This window comes from Ursus maritimus, unplaced genomic scaffold, assembly GCF_017311325.1.
Source record: "Ursus maritimus isolate PB19 unplaced genomic scaffold, ASM1731132v1 scaffold_30, whole genome shotgun sequence".
NCBI classification, from domain to species: domain Eukaryota; kingdom Metazoa; phylum Chordata; class Mammalia; order Carnivora; family Ursidae; genus Ursus; species Ursus maritimus.
Window position 1 is genome coordinate 9,586,713 of NW_024425564.1, and position 20,978 is coordinate 9,607,690.

General features: G+C 52.1%; 1 protein-coding gene across 1 annotated transcript; it reads right to left on the bottom strand.

Moving 5' to 3' along the window:
- Positions 1-475: 475 nt before the first annotated feature.
- LOC103665096 (butyrophilin subfamily 2 member A2-like) lies at positions 476-8,638 on the bottom strand. Its single transcript, XM_008693016.2, has 8 exons — positions 8,451-8,638; positions 7,883-8,010; positions 6,820-7,167; positions 5,501-5,782; positions 3,737-3,937; positions 3,405-3,425; positions 3,277-3,303; positions 476-1,939 (listed from the first exon to the last, which is right to left on the bottom strand). The coding sequence occupies exons 2-8, from the start codon at positions 7,965-7,967 to the stop codon at positions 1,347-1,349; spliced, it is 1,557 nt and encodes a 518-aa protein (XP_008691238.1). The 5' UTR covers positions 7,968-8,010; positions 8,451-8,638; the 3' UTR covers positions 476-1,346.
- Positions 8,639-20,978: the final 12,340 nt, after the last annotated feature.

The following is a 20,978-nucleotide window of genomic DNA, read 5'->3' on the forward strand; positions in this document are numbered from 1 at the left end:
AATAATGATGACATTATTTGTTTTTGCTCTCATTCTCTCACTAGTGTACAGTGAAGTTTCTGGAGATGACATGGCCTGTGATACCCCAACACTGAGTATAGACGCACATGTCAGGGTCCAGCCCATCTTCTAGTAAAAGCCAGAAATTAGATTTGCAGAAACCTTAAAGAATGCCACACTTCTCAATAAAATTTATTTTGCCTTGGAAACAAGTTATTTTTTATAAAACATGTTTTTATATTAACTTATAATGTGTTTATTATTGCTATTTTAATATACATTATAAATACATTTTTAAAATGTCTCAGTTTCCATCTTCGATGCCATAAATAGTGACAGATATAACTCAAATGAGCAAAAGCTCTTTGGGGTCCTCAATAATTTTTATTTAATTTATTTATTTTTAAAGATTTTATTTAGTGAGAGAGAGAGACACAGAGAGAGGAGCAGGAGGAGAGGCAGAGGCAGAGGGAGAGAGAGAATCCGTGCTGAGCGTGGAGCCCGATGCAAGGCTCGATCTCACAACCCTGAGATCTCGACCTGAGCCAAAACCAAGAGTCAGATGCTCAACCCACTGCCCCCTCAAAAATTTTTAATATCTAAAGGCAGCCTGAGGTCAAGAAGTTGGAAAGTGCTGCTTTCCCCATTGGACCTGGTCCTGGGGGTCCACTTGGGTCAGTACACACCTGCTCAGCTGGGACCTTAAACCTCAGGCCACACTCAGTAACTGGGCGCTGACTTCCAGTTTATCGAGGGGACAGCGGAGCCAGGCCGAGATGTGTCTTCATCCTTCTTCAGCTCAGTTCTAGGCCGGGAGAGCTTTGCTGTGCAGTCTGGAAAGCTCAGGGGAAGGTGGAAATGGCCCACGAGCTCCTGAGCTCCTGAGCCCCTGGGCTGTGATGGGGAGGCCCACAGCACCTGCACCCTTGGTCCCTCCCACCTCCCTGACCTCCAGCTGTGCTTGCCTCCCCTCACAGCCTGCTGTGTCCAGGTGCCCTCACCCTGAGTCCACAGCGTCTGATGTCCACCCGAGCATCAGGCTGAATGTGTCACTCCGATGTTAAAGCCTGTCACTTTCTCACACTTTCTTCTTGTTGGGAGCCATGTGGCAGCCCCTCTCTGAGACCGGACCCTGCCCCATGGTTCCCAGCAGATGAGTTACTAAAGCAACAGCCTGTTGAGGGATGGATGGGGCTGGGCCTGAAGAAGGTGTCAGAGGGGCCTCTGGAGGCTGTTCTTTCATGTGGCCGGAGGGAAGGAGAGCCTGTTTCCTTCCAGGGTGCTGTGCTGTGGAAGCAGAGATGGCCGAGGCTTCTCTACTTGGCTCTGAGGCCAGGGCTCTGTGCCTAGTGGCTGTGACGGGTCCCTGTCCTGTGAAGGATCAGGCCGCCCTCAGGCACCGGGACCCCCCGGGCCCCTGTGAAGGCTGGGCAGATGACGAGAGGGCTGTCATCAGACCCCAGCCTGAAGAAGGGTCTCAGGGGCCCACAAAAGGGTGAACGGGGACATGTGTAGATGTGTGATCTGTCCCTCATGTTATAGAAGGAGATATCTCCAGCTTCATAGTCCAGAAAGACGCCCACCCGGCGAAGACGCTCTTTCAGAGGGAGAATCTTCTCGGGGGAGGACAGGACCCGGTACTGGTTTCCAAACATCTCCAAGGTCCAGAAGCCATTCTGGGGGACCAGTAGGGCCTCCCCTTTCCTCTCAACGCTGTCTCTGCAAACCCCTACAGCCCACACCATCACGTTTTCAACCTCCACCTCCCAGTAATGCCTCCCTGAGGAGAAGCTCTCCAGGCCCAGGACACAGGGCCGGCAGTCGAATCTCTCCGGGTTGTCGGGGACACTCTGCCTGGAGGGGCCTCGTCTCACACTTCTCTGGTCCTCTGTCAGGAAGAGCTCAGGATGAGCGGTGTCTGGGTCCAGGACCACGTCAGCTGCAGAAGAAGTCTCCGGTTTAGGTCTGGGGTCTCAGGAGATGGTGCGATTCCTGGACCTCAGGGAGGCCCCAGAAAGGTGGTGGGAGATCCTGTGTGGCGGCCTTTTCCACGAAGGCCCCTTGGTCCCAGTTCCCAGGCAGCTAGCTCACAGAACCCCTGAGGCTGCACTTCTGCCTCTTACTGGACAGGAGACTGGGGATCATCAGGGCTCTAAAAATGTGGGAAGTTTAGCAAAGGAACCGAAATTCATGGCTCCCACTTTCTCTCAACTTTCTCCAATCTGCCCCCTTTTCTACTGAAGACATATGGTCTCTGGGACTCTCTTTAGTTAAGAATGTTCCAATTGGACTTAAATGAGCCAATAGGCCCATCCCGCCCCCTCTTGCAGTGAGGCAACTAATGCCAGCTTCCCCTGCAGATTCCTGGGTAGTAAAAGCTCCTTTCATTTGTTCTCTGGATTCCACCAGTTTCACCAGGTGACAACTGGTTTAAATGACTCCCAAGGGCACCCCCTTCCCAGGGGAAACCGGGAGGGTCACGTCTCCACAACCTGTTTCTGCGTTAACAACATGGCTCTGACCTCTCTGGATGCAGGAAAGGCTTCCGACCCCTGACATTCTGCAGTCTCCCACCCACAGTGACTACTCGGCTGATCTACATTCCGCTTGTATGAACGTGATTTTCTCCTGTCCCCACGTTGCTGGGATGTCTGACTCTGACCCTTTTGAAATTCACCTAAAGAGGAAAGGTTCAAGTATCACAGTGTCTGGTAAAGCCTGGATTCCTCGGTGCTTTTGAGCAGAAGGGGAGAAATCGTAAGAGGCGAAGTGCTCATTGGGATGAGGCATTTGGATCCTATGCTCTCCCCCTTGGCCAAGCCCCCTCCCCTCACAGGCCATTCCCAGAGCATCAGTGTCCCTGCGGAGCAGAAAGGCGTTTCCGGCCACCTAAGCGTCCACCCTTGAATTGGGTCTGGGGAAGCCTATTGCTTTTCCATCACGTGCTTCTCCAGTTATGCAGAGGCTGTACCAGCTTCCAAATTAATCCAGGATCCAAAGAGCAGCAACTCCTAAAATGTAACCTTTGGGGTGGTCCACTGTGTATGGTAAAGCTCTGGTAATGATAGATGAAATTATTCTAAACAAGAGGACCTCCCCAGGAGCCGTGGGGATTCCCTGATAGCAGAGCGGGGACCCAGCACTGGGGGGGGTGCGGCCAGCCAATGCCCCCCAGCCCCTCTGCCTCCCAGCACTCCCTGCCCGGCTCCTCTAATACGCCCTGCTGGCTGGCCAGGGGGAGAAGCCTGAGCTCGGGGGCGTGTCCAGGGTGCTCACCGGCATGTAGGAGGGTTCTTCTCCATCCTGCAACGGGACAGACAGACAGACAGACGAGCTTCAGGAGCTGCTGGCTAACCGAGCAGAGCGCAAACCTGCATGGCTACTTCAGGAAATGGCACACTTACGCAATTCTTCTTGAGGTTGCTCTGAAAAAGAAACAGAAACCAGTTCATGTCCTCGATAGAAGAAACCAGAGGATTTGAGTTTGTGTTAAACGAGGGAGGGTGGGCCCTTCATGAACACCACCGCCCCCCCTCTCCCCGCCTATGGAACTGTCAGGATTCCAGAAACAATCGAGCCCTCAGAATGGGAGCCAGCAAGTGGGAGGGTCAGGCCCCGGACAGCACCGGTCCAAGCCCCTTGCTGTGGCCTCTGTTCATTTCCTCCCCGTCCCCAGGCTTCTAGCTGCCACAGCTGCGGCCCTGTGGGACAGTGACCTGTCCTCCTACTCTTTTACCTTTTATTTGACGTTCTTTCTCTTTTTCCACACGGTCTGTCTCTAATTCCTTACATGCAATTTCTTTCTCTTCATTTTCAACCTCTTTCCCCCCGTGGAGTTTCCTGATGAGACAGATGCTCGCGGTGGAGAAGAGGAGCAGACAAGGCAGGATGACAGCAAGGCCCACCGTCCAGGGAAACTCACTGGGAGCAGAGGATTCTGAAGGGAGCCCGAAGAGTCCCATTCAGTGAGAGAAAGGAGACCCTGGGTGAGAGAGCCCCTCAGGATGCCCTTGGCAAGGGCTCCCGGGTCCCTGCTCTGTTGGCTTCTCTCGGAAACCCCGGACAGAGACCCTGGCCCTGCACTGGCTCCCCCTACAGCAACCGCCAGGGCTGGGGGTCAGAAGCCAAAGAGCAGGGACCCCTGGAGTCAACATGGGAAGGACCAGGGTGAACAAAGCTAACTGGCCACCACGGAATCACCACAGCCACCACCCGGCACAAGCCACCATCCCTTCTTGCCTGAAAGGTTGCAGTTCCCCATTCCCTTCTTCTGTCCACATCCCCTGCAGTCTGTCCCCAGCACAGCAGTCTCAGTGAGATCGCGTTGCTTCGCTGCTCAAAACCCTGCAGTGTTTCCTGTGTCACTCAGACTCGCGTAACACTCCCTGCCTGCCCACCAGCCACACCTGCCCCTCGGGGTTCCTTGAAGCTGCCACACATGCTCCTGCCTCAGGCCCTTTGCACGTGCTATTCCTAGTACCTGGGTTGCTTGGTTCTCAAATATCTGCACGGCTCATTCCTCACTTCCCCAACTGCCATCTTTTCAAGTGAAGCCTTTCCTGACCATCCTATGTATAATTACAACTCCCCCATTCCCTGGCACTCCCCGTCCCCTCCCCCAGTTCAGTTTTTCTATAGTACTTCCTTCCATCTGATATAATCTGCCACTCTAGAATGTTAGTCCCATGACCATAGGGATGTTTATGTATTCTGTTCACTGATTTATCTTTGGTGTCTAGAACAGTGCCTTGAATATACGTGATACTTGTTAACTATTTGTTGAATGAATTCGTGCATGTCTGTAGATAGAGAATCCCACCCCCTCCCTTGAGAAATGCCATGGGCAGGAAGGGAGAAATTCAGCAGGCAGCCCCTCTGTGTGTAGATAGCCACTTGCCCATACCACTCTCCACTTATGATTGCTCTAAATGTTTTAAAAAATGACTGCAGGGGTGGGGGCGCCTGGCTCAGTCCCTTAAGCTCTGCCTTTGGCTCAGATGGTGATCCCGGGGTTCTGGGATCGAGCCCCATGTCGGGTTCCCTGCTCAGCGGGGAGCCTGCTTCTCCCTCTTCCCCTGCCATTCCTCCCACTTGTGCTCTCTGGCTTTATCTCTCAGTCAAATAAATAAATAAAATCTTTTTTAAAAAAATGGCTGCAGGGGCCCCTGGCTGGCTCAGTCAGAAGTGTGTGTGGCTCTTCATCTTGGAGTGTTATGAGTTCAAGCCCCACGTTGGGTATAGAGATTACTCAAATAAATAGATAAACTTTAAAAAAATTGCTGCAGGATAAGGACCATGACAGAGAAACAACTCTCAGAGAAGACTTTGATTTTCCTCTTGAGACAGAGGAGAGGCCTCGGCTCCGCCGCCGCCTTCGGCTCCTGGGGGCTCAGGGCCCTTCCACCCCACGCCTCCATCTCCCCATCCCTTGTCCAGGCTCCACTCTTTGTCTGAGGATCCTGCCTCGGCGTGATGAGCCTCCCAAGGGCCGGGAACTCACCTGGGATGAAAATCACCGTTTCCTTCTCCTGGCCAAGCAGGGTGCTGTTGACGGAGCAGGATACGTTCCTCACAGAGCGGTCCCTGATGATCATGGCCGAGGCGACCGTGAAGAGGCCGCCCGCGTCCACCGCGTAAGCCTCCTCCAGGGCTGGCAGGATCGCACCGTAGGGGTCCCTCCACACCGCGTGGGGCTCCGGGAACCACCCTGCAGACGTGCACTCCAGCCGGATGCCTCCGTCCTCCTGGCCCTTCATTTCAATGAGAGGTTTAGAGCCCAGGCCTGTGGACAGAGACCAGCGAGCAGCTAAAAAGGCAGTGGCATGTTAGCCTGTGTCTTCGATCAGCTCTCCACGGGGAGAGCCAAGGGACGGAGGAAGGCAGCAAGGGGCCAGAGAAGCTGGTTGTGAGTATTCCACACATTCCCCCAGTAAGTACCCCTTCTGTGAAGGGCCTGAGGGAGGAAGGAAGAAGACCCTGGAGTTGGACAAGTGCGGAGACCAATATGCCAATAAATCGTGAGATCTCTGCGGAGAGGACGACACCGCAATTAGCTTTGTGCTCCTCCAGTGACCCCATCACAGTGCGAACATCCGTCTGTCTCCCACCAAGTGATTGTTGATTGATTCATTCAGTGAGAGGGTTTGGTTGTCTACTGCTGGGTGAGTGCATCTGCTCTGACCTGAAACACGCAGGTTGCGGATTTCCCTTTCCATCCTGGGAGGACTTCTCAGCAGCCTTGGTCTCCTGGAGCTCAGGAGCAATAAGATAAGGACAGAAGTCCGCCAGGCCAGCAGAACCTTGGGAAACTTTTTGACCTCAAGACATTGTCCCTTCTCTCCCAGCTTAGGGCTTCACGTGACCACAGGTCATCAGAAGTGGTTGGTTTTTAGGAGAATGGACAGAACTAGAATGCAGAACCAACCCGTACCCCAGTTCAGAGACGTGTACCTCCCGAGGGCTCAGCCAGGGGATGTCCTTATATCTCTCCAAGACATCTACCAATTACAAAGATCTGGGTGCTCCTGGGATCCACAGGATAACAATATCACCTCCTCAATGTCAGCAGACCATCACAAAAAGTCCTGACTCCAAGCTCTTCCCAACTCATTTGTCTCTCTCTCTCTCTTTATTTTATTTTATTTATTTATTTGATAGAGAGAAAGGGAGAGAAGAGGAAGAGAAAGAAACAGGCCACCCAGGCTTCCTGTCACCTTCCCTGTTTAAAATCTGCTGGGCTGCAATGGGCCTGAGGTTAGGAGAGAAACTTCCCCTAAGGGTCACCCTGAAAAAGCAGCCAAGCAAAATGAAACGAGGCACCTGCCACCATCAGGCGCAGGATGGCCTCGTGGTAGGATCTGCCTTCTTGGAAGTAACAGTGGTAGGTGCCGTGGTCGTGGGCTGTGATGTTGTGGATGACGAGAGCCACGCTCCCCGTGCTGATGTGCTCGCTCACAAAGGTGGTTCTTCCCCGGTACTCCTCCATCTGCTCCTCCGGGCTCTCCCGTCCGCCCTTATACACGAGCACTGCTGGGGAGAACTGAGCGCGGAACCAGCGCACCTCCATGCGCTCGGCGTCCTTCTCAGGCGACAGGTGGCAGCGGAACATGGTGTCTTCTCCCACCATGCCCAGGACCGGGTCAGCTGGCCCCACGACAGTAAACTGGCCTGTTCAACAAAGGAGCAGAATCAGACGGCAGAGCCATCAGAGACCTAAGACAGGAAAGGAAGTGGATATTCCGCGGGACAGACGTAATCTTTCCCAGGCCACAGGGGCTTCCTGAGCTGAGGATTCCGGGGGCTGAGGTTGGTGCCGTATCCAGTGAGGCTGCTGATACTTATTAAGAAGCACGTACTGAGCGCCTCCTGCAGCCCCCACGCTTACAGAGATTTCCCTCCATCCCTCAATCCAGCGCAGGGCCGGAATGTGCTAGCATACTCGAGCTGTCCGTTATGGTGGCCACCAGCCACCAGCTAGTCCCCACTGGAATGTGCTGTGAATGTAAAATACACACAACTTGGAAATGTTAGAATAAAAATGTTAACTATCTCACTGTTCATATTTTACATTAATTGAAAGTTTAAGTAACAATATTCTGGTTATTTGGGGTTAAGCAAATGCATTGTTAAAATTTATTTCACCTGTGTCTTTTTACTATTTTAAAGGTAGCTACTGGAAAACGTAAAATTGTATGTGCAGCCCGCCTTTGTGGCTCTCACTGGGTTTCTATCAGACGGCGCTGGTCTAAATTCAGGGAGCGCGTGCAGAATGCAAGCCGCCGGACCCCAACCGCAGTACTTTTTCACTCGTCCTCTCTGCAGACCGAAGTGTTGATCGTTCCCCTCTGCAGGGCTGGCGGGAGCTCCAGGCAGGCGCCCCTACCTGAGAGCAGTGCGGAGCAGCTGAGGAGCGCGAAGAACAGAAGGGAGCGCGGCGCGGAGAAGCACAGAGCAGCCGCAGACTCCATCCGCGCCAAGGACCGGGCTCCGGGGGAGTCAGCGGCCCGAGGCCTGGGGGTACAGACGAGGAGAAATCAGCCAAGGAGACTTGGCACCAGCTCTGAGCGAGGTCACACTTTCCTGTGACCCGCACTGGGATCCTCAGCGCCCCAGCTTCTGTGTGGGGCAGCGCCCTTCCTCTCCCGATAGACCGACTCCTTAAACATTCCACGGGTAAGCCACAATGCGATGATCCGAGGGGCAGTTTTCCGCCCTTCCCGGCTCACTTCTCTGGGCCAGAGTTGAGTTTCTTCAGGTGTCACTTGATATTTTTCCATTCCCTTGCTCGCCCCCCCCCCGCCATCCTCCCCTGGAATCCCGCAGAGAGCAGGGAGGTAAAGGCAGACGAGGAGAGCCGCCCCTCTCCCGGGGACCCCGCCTTCCTATGTCTCACTTCCCACCTACCGCCCCACCCCTGTCCCTGAGGGCTAGCGCGACCCTCCCTTTCCTACCTTCCCCAACTGACTTCGGCGCTTTATCTTCTCTGACGCTCAAATGAGGATTTTCCTGTTGCCGTTCTTCTCTCTAATCTCATAGTCACAATCGGAGAACAAAACGTCCTGAAAGCGGAGAAAAAAAAAAAAACTTTTCTACGCCTCCCATTAGTCGCGGCATGCGCGGCGGTGGGACCTGGGACCGGGTCCACTGGGACCACAGAGTCCCTAGATGTCAATGCATGGTCTCGAGCCAGGATTGGCCGGCTGTGGGTCAACCAGCCAATGGTATCCCTGAGCCTAGTTCCTCACCAGTCACTAGGCAGAATACACACAAAGTTTAGAAGCGCACAGCTGCGTGTAGCTTTTTGAGATTATCTGGACTTTTAAAATGTCCTTTTTCTAATTTTCAGAAGCAGGCTTACCCCAGGAGCGGCCTCTTGTGTAGACGGGTGAGTGTGTAGTGGTCGGAGTTGGGGGTGGGGAGGTGACGAGGGAAACATAAGCAGCCTTCCTTCCAAAGCCAGAAGGATCTGTTCCAGTTGCCGGGCTTGTGGGGGCGCTAGTGGGGGCGCCGGAGAGAGAGGGAGGGAACCCAGGGCGGGGTGGGGGCCGGTAAAGAGGACGCAAGACAGCAGCCGAGGTAGTCTTTGCGGACGCCGTGTCATTCATGCAAAAACGACTGGGTGAGAGGTCCTAGGAGAGGGAGTGCGGGGTCCCAGTGGGGCTGGAAGATAGCGCCCCACACAGGCTTTCTAGTTGGGCTTCGTGGTCGGCCCGCAGACGCTCTGGTTGAGCCCAACACCCCCGACACCCATACAGTGCTCCCCTCCCAGACCCCAATCCGGCCACTGTACATTTTCTTGCAGAATAATCTTACAACGCACATTTCTTAATATTCCCCGAAGTGCCTACATGCTTCCTCGGGAGGCTTCCAAATCCCTTCTGACTCACTTCAAAACTGCACTGGTCTTGTATCCCAATGCTCGAAGTCGTGAGGCAGGTGCTCTCTCACCCGCGTGGCTCTCCATGTCGGCCTCTGGAGGCCCGGCCTCGCCTGCATGCCCCCCTCGTCCCAGAACAACGCCACACGCTCCCAGCTGGCAGTGTTCTCAGACTCTTCTGGCGGCGGAGGCTCTGCCCCTCACTCCCTTCTGTCCTGCCTTACTGTCGCGACGGTGGTTGAGGGACTGGAGTTTGTACGCGTGCCCTCTGTGGTTCCTCTCTCCCTTACACACCCGGCCCTTGCTCTACACTCAGCTGATGTTGGGCGCCTGCGCGAGGAAGCTCAGTGGGAGGCCACCCCCCAACGCTGTCCATCCATGCAACTGCTTCCGTCCACTCTCCCTGCAGATCACCTACCTTTGCTTCTCTGGACCACACTGTGGATGAAAACTGCCCTCCCGAACCTCCCAGGCACACCTGCTACAGGTGTGACAGTCAAAACCTGCAAGGCACGCCCACCGGCCTGGCTCGGGGGTCCAGACCAGATTCAGTCCCTGTGTGTTGTGCATTGGGGGTGGGGCGGGCAGCGGGGCCACAGTACGTGGACATGTTTTGGAAGACGGAAGTCACTGCTGCTCCATGGGTGGGGGGCTGACAGATCTTACCAGGCATTCCCTACATCCTCCGAGGGGGAGCCTTGTAAGGAATGCTGTTGATGTGCAATCCCATGTACCCTTGGTCCACGTCAGGCAGACAGTGTCCTGCAAGGTAACAGGCTCCCAGGTGCCCACTTTTCTCCATCTGAGAGCTTGCTCTAGCACGGATGATACGTGCTTCTTTGCATATACGCAGCCCAACCTGAAAGAGCAGGGGAGTTGACACCCCTACAGGCAACCTTCACCCAAAGGGGGCTGGGGGCTGGGCATAAGTGGCCCAGGTTCCCCACCCCTGTCAGGAGGGTTCTGAGAGTACGGGGTGGGATTGGGCCCAGTTGCCCAGACAGTAACCAACCAGCTGACAAACGCTTTCTGCCACTTTTCACTTAGTTGACTTTTTCCCCCTTTATTTCTGAATTTGGGTTTCCTGGGGTCACTTCCCAAGTAGACTACCTGCACCCAAGTCCTTGACTCAAAAGTCAGCTTTTGGGGAACCTGAACGAAGAGATGGAATTAGAAATTTTACCAAGCGTCGTATCCGACAGTGATCTTTCCTGGAGGAGTGCACTCTGACATATAGACCTGTTTCTCTACTGAGAAACTTTCATGTGTTATTGCCTTTCCTGTGAACTAATAATTCATGTCCTTTGCTCATTTTTTCCCTGGGCTGTTTTCTATTTTACGGAGATTAGCTTTTTCTCTAAGATAAGAGTTGTCTACATTTTTTTCCCCATTTAATCATTTCGTCTTTGCTTAAAGGTCTAATATTGACCAGTTCTCATCGCGGTCACAGATTGTGGCCCAAACAGCTTTGTGGGGGAAAGAAGCTTCTCTGGAGCGAGGAGGCTCGGGATTGCTGCTCTGTGCCCCACATTCACTGCGAAGACCAGCCCTGAGTCAGCAGCGGAGAACGTACACCCTCCTTTCAGTAGCCTGGCTCAGCACAGGGGTCCCCGAGGCTGCCCAGGGCCCCACCTGTTATGTGGATACTGGCTGTCTTTTCCTGGCCCAGGAGGGAATTCTGATGACACAGGATACGCCTGCCCCAGAGCCCTTCTCAGGCTCACAGCTGCTGTGGCTGCACACAGACCTGCTCCATTGGCAACCAAAGGAGCTGCCTTGGCTGGGGGGCTCTCTCCCTCGGCGCGGCTCTACCGGGTTTGGGGCTGGGGACTCACGCTGGTGGACATGCACTCCAGAAGGATCCTGCCATCTTCGTAACACTTCGTTTCAGTATGAACTTCGAGCAGAGCCCAGCTCTGCAGAAGCATCAAGGAGCCTGCCTTCTGGGGAGCCTCCTGTATCGGGGAGACTCAGTAGGCGACAGACAGCACACTCGCCTTGGATAATCCAGGAAGGGTTTCCCTAAGGAGCTGTTTACAAAAATGTGGGCTAGAACTATACCCAGGGTCCAGGAATGGTGGAGCTAACCCCAAGGGCAGGAGGAATAGAGGCTATTTTGAAAATCTAGAAGAATAGAGCCATGTAGAGAGGGCTGTCTTAATAGGAGCTGTGACCTTCGAAGGGGAAAATGTAGCCAGCTACAGGAGCCCTGCAGGGAGAGAGCCCGGGAGAATAAGTACCCAGAGTTCTCTCTCCTCTCTCCCTCCTTCCGTGTCTGCTATGGCTCCCCATGGACCAACCCCAGCCAGAAGCCACAGGTCAAGGGGGTGCCCTGAGAAGGAGAAATGCAACCCTCAACACCTGGACACGGGCCTGGTCTCAGCGCTCTGTTGAACACAAGCAATTTCACGGGACAGCAACATCAGACAAGAGCATTTTGTCACTATGAAGGATCGAGACACAGGATCACTCAACAACTGTGTATGAACGTGGAGGAAAACCTGAACGCCGTCCACACTGCGGCGGGGACCAAACACCACCCTAGGAGAGAGGCTTCGACAGACTGCTGAACCTTCACCAGTTACAGCCTTAGCCTCCCTACATACCGTCTTCCCCCTACACCAGACCCACTAAGACACCTACCTACAGAATGACACCCCCCCACCTCCCCGGCAGCATCCAGTCCAAAGCCCCGCTTCCATAAGCCCTCCCCCAGATTCCCCAACGCAAGCCCAAACTCTATGCCGTGTCCTCTCCGACACACTCTTCCGGAGACACCCCGCAGCTCCCACGGCTGCAGCAGGTCGCAAACACCACTTGCCCAGCGGCAGGTGTGTGCCTGGGGGCTTTTGGCTGGAGAGCCTCAGCCACCTGCGGGTCAGCCTCCCGGGCAGCTGGAGGGCGCAGAAGCCATCGGGCAGCTGGAGGGCTCAGAAGCCACCGGGACACAGCTGATCCCGAACCGCTGGGCGCTGGTCACTGCGGAGACGTTGTCTTCTCCTTCCTCTCCCTGTCCTTCGACTTCCCAGCTTAGACCCCGCGGAGCAGCACAAGGAAGTTCTTCACCTGATGCCACAGGGTCAGCAGGAATTCTTCCGGAGGAAAACCTGTGTCTTCCTCACAGGCATCGCAGGAACAGTTGGAAGGCAGTGGAGGCAGTTCCTAGGGACCAGCCGGGAGTGTTCTCAGGTGGATTTGGAGTCTGAACTCTGCATTTGCTCCCAGGTTCCACGGAGACAGGAGCAGAAGCCCCCGGAGGCCACTGGGCCGGGGGGGGGGGTGTAGAGGGGGGCATGGATGTATCTCTGAGCGGCCAGACCAACTCGGACTGTTGCTTACTTTGTTACAATCTATCTTTCCATTCAGCCCCCTATTCATTCTCTCTTATGTATTTCAATCCTTACTTATTTTTTTTTTGTTTGTTTCATGCCTTTTAAAGTAAAGTGGCAGACATCAGTGTGCTTTCCTCTGGACACTTCAGCTCACCTGTCAAGTAGAAGAACATGATTACAAAATGCACCAGGCCCCAATACAGTATTGGGAATATGTGGAGGAGTAACTTTCAGTTGTCTACTCTAAAATGATCAGTGGGTTATCTTTATCTGGGTATCCGTATCTCCTAAATGCCTGGCCATTCCTGACATCAGCGGCAGTGTGGCCCTAGGTACCTGGCCACACCCAATAAGAATCAAGACTGCCTCCAATGGGGCTTCTGGAAGCAGGAGGGCTCTGGAACTTTCCCTCTCTTCTGTCCATTCCCGGGCACCTGCTGGGAGAAGTGCTCTGCAAGAAGGACTAGACGTTCTTGAGGACCCGAGGGCCCCACAGATCCCTCGAAGAATGACAGTCATAAAATCATAAAACTGTGAAGGACTGAGGACAGGCATGGGGTGGAGTTCAGAGACACAATAAAATAGAAGTGGGCACGGCAGTACAGAGGAGCGAGGAGCGCGAGTTAGCTCGGAATGTAAAAACCGGCCCTGCCGTCGGCAGGCTGGGGAGATAGACGCGTCTGCTAAAGCCAACGGCATAGTTAACGGGAGATACGATTTCTCCGATGTTACGCTGCAGCCACAAAGACGCAAACAAACCCCTTCTCTGAGTGCTTCCTGCCTTCTTATTCACTGGGAAACTTGTTCTTTAAAATTCACAGGCTACCAAAAGCTTCTTTCTCGAACTCATATCGATGAGAAGGAAACATTCCATTCTTGCCTGGAGGATCCACGTTAGTTTGACGCAAAGAAGCAGCCTGATTTCCAAACTAGATGCTAAACTTCAGGCAAGGGCCCCGGAGGGCACGTTTCCCCACCCCCTAACCCCTTCCAGACACTGCCTAACAGATACACAAAGCCCCAGACTTATTGATAAGGTCACGTGCTCTTGGCCGGGCACCTCGATTACAAGGTTGAGGTCACCAAATTCCTCTGATGTCATTAGCGTCAGGGCTATTCAAGGACAGGCTCCTAAGCTGGGGGAAGCGAGGAAACGTGCAAACACTGCCTCCCCGAAGAACGGTTGCTATTTCTACATATTCTAGAACACGGAAGGTGTACATATTGCTTTGGGTATTGCTAGGTGCTGTAACAACAATATTCCAAAATGTCAGGGGCTTAATTCAACAGTAATTAATGTCTTAGATAATTGTCAGTTGCTTCTGGTGACAGGTAGGTTTTGTAGGTGTGACCCTTTCATGTGTGAGTCCCCATCCCTGACAGCAGAGCCCTCCGCATATGGCCAGAAAGGAGAAAGAGAAATTGGCCATCCCCTAAGGCAGGTGACACACCTCACTTCCACCCATATTCTGTTGCCGAGAATCAGTCCGTGGACCCCCCCCAGCTGCAAGGGATGCTGGGAAATGTCTTCCCCCACTGGACAGCTAATTACCAGAGATAACTCCATACTCTGGAAGGAAAACATGAATGTTGGTGGGTAAGCTCCTCAGGCTTAGTGGGGAAAGCTGTTGTGATTCAGTGCGCGCCTGAGAAGCAAGCCCCACTTCAGAGGACAAACAAACCTGCTTTGTTTTTGCGTTTGTTTGTGGTGGGGCTGTTGTCAGCCCAGAGAGAGGTACGTCCAGAAATGCTGGTCTCAGCTCCGGGGTGGTGCTTTCTAACTGACAGGGGTCCGAGGGCTTGCATGGGCGCATCCATGCACGGAATGAAGCACATACCTTAGCCCCTATTTCTGTTTGTTTTAGAAAAAGGCTGTACCTGAGGCCAATTTGTGGAATTCGAGAAGTTTGACTTCAGGATATCCAGTCTCCTCTGGGTACTCAGTTTCCGACGCCCAGGGCCCGCTGAGTTTTAACCCTACCCCTTATCAGATGTGCTCTGTAAGGTGAGGCCTCTTGGATTTCGCACTGGCCTATGGGAGGGGAACTGGAGTTGGTGCCCAGACCACTGGCTGAATAAAAAGAGAAAGAGATGACAGGGGGAGAGCACGATTATCTAACTTAAAAACTCATCCGCTCTACTTTTTTTATATTGCATTTGAAATCTGTGAATTCTAATTGTTGACAAAAAGGCTATGTCCCTCATTAAATAGACTTCAGGAAATAGTGAGCCGGTTGGAAACAGATTTTCAGGTGCAAGGGAGTCCTCTCATCCCTGGGATTGTCCTTTATCCAGATCCTGCCCTGGAAGTAAGCCTGTTTTCCCTGGAATGGGGGACGGGGAGCAAGGGCCCTCTGTCCTCTGGTTCCTCCCCCAACTTCATGCTCAGCAATGATTAAGCTGCTCAGATTCACAAAACAGGAACCTCAGACATAGCAAAATAGTCCCCCAACTAATCAGTGGTAAGGATTTCCTATTCTTCTATTTAAAAAAATAATAATGGTAATAACATCTACTCGATACTGGGTGTACGTGTGTTCGACAGGTTTCTATTGTAACCATGCCTCAAAACAAACCGAACGTGTCAGGGGGTTATATCAAGCACATTTAGAGCCCTAGCCCACTTCACTGATACACCGCTGGCCAAGCCCAAAGCTAAGGAGGTATGGCACGGCAAAGACATGTGGCTGACAACGCGAGAACTGGGGGCAGTGGGCCTATCCACCACAGGAGAGAGCTCTGACCCCAGAAGTAGCATGTGCAAAACCCTGAACACACATACACAATCTCAACACCGAAGGAAACCCTAGTGGCCCGCCATCCACATATATGCTCAAGCCCAAACCGGAAAGTCACCCCTGCTTCTACCCTCCCCTTACCACCAGCATCTAACCCACCAGCAAGTCCTATCAGCTCTACTTCCAAATAAACCCTGATTGACATTCTGGGACTCCACGGTTACCACCACGGTCCAAGGCGGCACCATCATCTCTGGCATTGCTGCCTGCCACTGTTTCCTGAATAGTCTCCCTCCTCTGCACTTGGCCCTGCCCCATGTACCTTGCATCATGGGGAGGAAAGGTCACCATGGCAGGCTCCCCCCTGTACCCGCCAGTGGTCCTTGTGTCAGAGTAGACAGTTAGTGAGTTCTAAGGGGATGCCCGGAGGCCAGCAAGGAGGTGGCCACGGCCAGCTGTGGGAAAGGTCAGAGGCCTGTCCTGGCAGCATCCACGAGAAGCCAGATCCCACCAGACAGGCCCACGATGGCAATGCCACAACGGGAAACCCCTGAGCAAGTGAGGAAGAAAAAGCAGGAAGCCCTGCTTCTGCCCCCCCCCCCAAATAGAAACCCAATACCAGGTCATGCAGCTCTCTTTCTCTCTCTCTTTCTCTCTCTCTCAAGCTCCCCCTCTTATCTCAGGGGAGTATAGTTTTCATTAAAAAAAAACTTTTCCACTGTGTCGCTTGTCTGCTGTGCTGCGCGTCTGTCCTTGAATTCCTTCTCATAACAAGACCAACAACCTTTGGTGACTCCTTCAGGTCTGGCTGGGTCAAGGCCCCAGGGCCCAGGGTCTCCCCAGTTCAGCTGACAACACTTGCAGCTTAAATAAGATCCAAATTCCTCACCATTCTGCAGGGCGTGCTTCCCTGACTGAGAGGCGGTCCCCATGCCTTGGGTGGGGATCTTATTAAAATGGAGACTGACTCCCTAAATCTGGGGTGGGGCTCTGAGACTCAGCATTGTGAGTGAGCTCGGGGAGCACCCTCTGTGACCTGCGCCCTCCCCCGCTTCCTCTTTAGCCACCTCCTTCGAAGGCCTTCTGTCTCTTCCTTTCCCACTGAAAGCTCTCCTGCTCCCAGGACTTGCCGCATGCCTGCGTGCTCTCCTCTCAGAAGAAGGCTCCCTCCTTCGCATCATTCCTGTCTCAGCTCAGCCGTCGCCCCTCCAACTGGCTATTCCAGCACCCCATCTTGCTTGACAGTGTCTCAACCTCAGCACTACTGACACTTTGAACGGGACGGCGGGGAGCTGTCCTGTACGTAGTCGGATGTTCAGTAGCATCCCTGGACTCTACCCTCTCGGTGCCAGGGGCAGTACCCGCCCCCCCCCCCAGTTCGTAATAAACAGTAATGTCTCCATCCATTGCCAAATGTTCCTTGAGGGGCTGCAAATCATCCTCAATCCCCAGCTGAGAACCACTGCTCTATCCCACTGATGAGGGAGCAGAAGGCAAGCAGAGGACACAGCGGAAACTGACACCCTGCACCCTCCCCTCCCCCGCCATGGGATGTAGGTAACATTCCTCAGTGCTCCTGGCTGCCCTAAATGACAAAGAAATAGTTAACCTATAGAGACCACAATCCTGCAAGACTTGAGTCTCCCTCAGTTTGCAAATCTCTTAGCAGTTTACAAGAACGAAGCATTTCTATCAATAATCCAGCTTCCAGAAGGAAATGTAGATACAATTAAATGTCTTTATAATCTGCAGCCTCCAGGAAATTTCCAACTATCTTCATGCTAATGCCTTACTAGAGGGAAAAACAACCTTAACTTGACAATGGCAAGGCCTCGGGTGTCCTGTGAGTCTCCTTTAACATATGAAAGTACTTTCTCGACCTCCCTGTTTCCTCACCTCCCCCAGCCCCATGGTATATAATCAGCCACCCCTCACAACCCGGGGCAGCAGCTCTTTCTGCCCATGGGTCCTGTCCCCGTGCTTTACTAAACCACCATTTTGCACCAAAGACGTCTCAAGAATTCTTTCTTGGTCGTCGGCTCCGGACTCCACCCCACTGAACCTCACCTGTATCCCCAACCTCATCATTACCAGCGTTTTATTTCCTTCGGGCATCTTGTTTATTTGTTCCTTGTCACTGCAGAGCCTGAACTCTGTACATGTCTCTTCCGCTGGTGCTTCAAACAGTGTCTAATACATTGTAGGTGTTTGGTAAATATTTGTGGAATGGATCAATGAATGTATTTTTCTTCCCGGATGCATTCCTTCATTCCTTTTTCTTTCTTTTCCCAAATGAATTCTTAAAGTTTTGTGCCATTTTACAATTCAACAGTGTAGTAGAAAGATGTTCATGCCATTTTTTCAGCATATTTTTCAATTTTTTATTAAGGAAAATTCCAAACATACACAGAAGTAGAGAAAATAATATAAAGACTCCCTCGGGCGTCCATCTCCAGCTTCAGCAACTCTCATGTTTTGCCAGATGGAAAATGTTACATCTTTCTGCTCCCACTTTTCTCCCCACACACCACACAGCTTTATCCACAGGGTTAAGTCTCCAATAGTTAAGGCCTTTTTTTTTTTTTATATAACCACAATGCCTTTATCATGCCTAATAAAAATTAAGACTAAAGTCATATGTAAATTTCCCCAAACATCTCAAAAATTTACTTTGAAGATTGGTTTCTTCAAAACAGGGTCCAAACAATATCAGATCATTGCCATTAAATGTGCCTCACATTCAATGGTGTGTGGGAGTGGGGATGAGAACTAGCTTTACTAAGTGCTAATTACTGGCTGATTCTTTTATAGGGACTCTGCTAATGCTTTATGGATGCGTTATTACATGTAATCCTTAGAACATCACTTTTAAACAGTAAATGGTGAGCTCGTTCTACTCAGAAGAGACATCGGAGGCTCAGAGATGCTAGTAAGCTCTCCCAGGTCACTGACAAAGGAATAGGCTGCTCAGACTGAAAGCCAAACGTCTCATTCCAGAGTTTCTGCTTATAACTGGTGACGTGGGAATGTAGGGATTCAGAGCAAATGGTCAAGAAAGAATTCTTGAGACGCCTTCGGTGCAAAAAGGCGGTTTTATTAAAGCATGGGGACAGGACCCGTGGGCGGAAAGAGCTGCATTGGGTTGTGTGTGACAGGTGACTGATAATATACTTCCAAATTGGGAGGGGGTTAGGGATAGCTTAAGTCACTAAGGAATTTTGGAAGGAGAGTTTCTAGGATCTCTAGGGGGCTGGCTATTGTTAGGAAAAGGTCGTTTATTACTGTTTAGTAAAAACTCAGTCATGACCCTTCAGGTGTAGATCCGTGGGCCATATGCTGGGAGGATGATTGCTAACATCTATCTTGGGGGGTAGAGATGCAGGAAGTTTCCAAAGGAATTTTTATATGTTAAAGAACTCTTACAGGATCCTGGAGGTTGGGATAATATTAAGCTAAGATTGCCTTTTGCCCTTGGCAAAGTATTAACATCGAGGCAGTTAAGTTTCTAGACGAAGGTCACTCTGCCTAAGGACTTGTCAGTGGGCTGTAAGTCGTCAGGAAATTTGATTTTTTCTTTTGTCTTTGTTTCCCACACCAACTGGTATGCTGTTCTGAGTCTTCGCGATAATAGAGAAAACAGTGGGTAGTAATATAGGTTGTAGGTATTATAACATAAAGGAAAACATTTCGAAGGAAACATTTTGACTTTCTAAAAGTAATGCAGAAAAGCATTATGCCACCTGCTGTTTGTGGACCATGACGTAACACAGTAGCTGTATTTCCACTCTACGATAAACTCTATGATTCGTCTCCAAAAATGACCAACAGAAGAATTCAAAAAGGATTTGCCTAGTGAATGTATATCATTCAATATAGGTCAGATTAATTTACAGGTAAATTTCAGTTGAATCATAAGTTTGATATTTGAAAAGAATTATAAAACATGGCTGTGTTAGTTGTCCACACAGTGCAGAAACCCTTTCAATGACATCCTTCACTGGCCGCCATCAGATCTCTGCTTAAACATTCCCCAAATGGGCAGCTCACTACCTTACAAAATGAACAAGGCTAGTCGTGAGAAAGCTTTTCTCCTACAGTGCAAACTCTACCTCCTTGGACCTTTCTTTCACCTTCCGGCTTTAACTGCTCTGTGGAGCTAAACAGAACAGCTCCAAAGGCGATGATTACAGGTAACAAAGGCTCTCACTTTCTCTTGTTGCTGTTCACATTTGTGGAGCACTTGCTAAGGCCTGTGCGAACTCATCTGTTCCTCACCAGAACCTTACGAGGCGGGGGCTCTAGTCCCCGCTTTACAGATGAGGAGACGGCTCAAAACCCTCCCTGATCACTCTCTCCTCCCCTGCCCTTCTTTATCTTTCTTCCGTGCTTAATTTTTCTCCATAGCATGTCGGTCACCATCGGACATGCTGTGACCTACGTGACCTGTTTTTTCTGTCTCCCTCTCTCGGGCACGCCAACTCCGAGGGGGTGGACGTCTGTTAAGTTGTGAGTACTGACTGCTCCATCCTTTTGTCTGAGCTCTGACGGGAGGACTGCACTCTTGGCATATTATCCAGAATAACCACAGGCATGGACTTAAAGTGTGAAACAGAGGAAAGCTCCAGCAGCCTCGACATCCCCACCCTAACTTTTCCTCTTCATTTTGTCACGTATAAAGTCTGTTTTCTGTTTTAATCCACAGTATTTCGGGTTGAAAGTACAAGTGGGTAGGAATCATGATCCAACTGGGTGTTAGGAGACAATGAAACAGTATCTACGACACATTGTAAGAAGCGTCCACAAGAAAACTACAGGGCTTTCGACCTGACCTCCCTGCAGTTTCCATCTCCCCCAGAAATGCAGTCTTTTAACAGGTCAGGAACTTTCCGGTCGGCACCTCACCGCCCAGAGAGTCGGCCACCTGCGCCCTCTCCAAGCCCCTCCCCCCACTCCTAGGGGGAGGGTGACTTCGCCCGAAACAGTCCTTCCTTTTCTTTTGCTAATAACCTCCTTGCCCCACCCTCCTTCCTATAAAGGCCGCGCGTTTCTGTACACCCCTCAGAGCTCCGCCTCTACCTGCTCGAGGGGAGGTTTCCCCCCTCCTTGCTCCCTTAATGAGGCAATTAGAGCTTCACGTTTACCTGGTCGAAGTTTTGATCTTTAAGAGGTGTGAAGTATCCTCACTTAACTGCCATGCAGACAATTACGTTCCCCCCCCCCCAACTTGCTTTCCCTCCTCCCCTGCTCCCTTCGCCTCTCTTTGCTTCTTCGGCGGAACTCCAGCTGCCTCTCTCCCCCTCCCTCTCCGTCTCCCGCCCCTCCCTCTCCCTCTCCTGCCCCTTCTCCCTCCCCTCCTCTCACCCCCTCTCCTCCTGTTCGCGTCCCACCGGGTCATCTTTAGGCTTCTCCGCCCCCTAGTGGCCGCCGCGCGTGTCTGCACGCGCCCCGCGCCGGGGAGCGAGGCACCTGTCGCCTGAGATCGGAGGAGTGTCTTGTCAATGGACAAGCCGAGGGCTGCGCACAGTGGGGATC

Bases quoted from the DNA above. Each gene is read 5' to 3' on its own strand.
- LOC103665096 (XM_008693016.2), bottom strand. From the start codon at position 7,967: ATGGAGTCTGCGGCTGCTCTGTGCTTCTCCGCGCCGCGCTCCCTTCTG. The intron at 3,426-3,736 runs GTAAAAGAGTAG...TTTCTTTTTCAG, and splicing joins GAAAGAACGTCAAATAAAAG to AGCAACCTCAAGAAGAATTG. The intron at 1,940-3,276 runs GTGAGCACCCTG...CTTCTTCTGCAG, and splicing joins AAGAACCCTCCTACATGCCG to CTGACGTGGTCCTGGACCCA.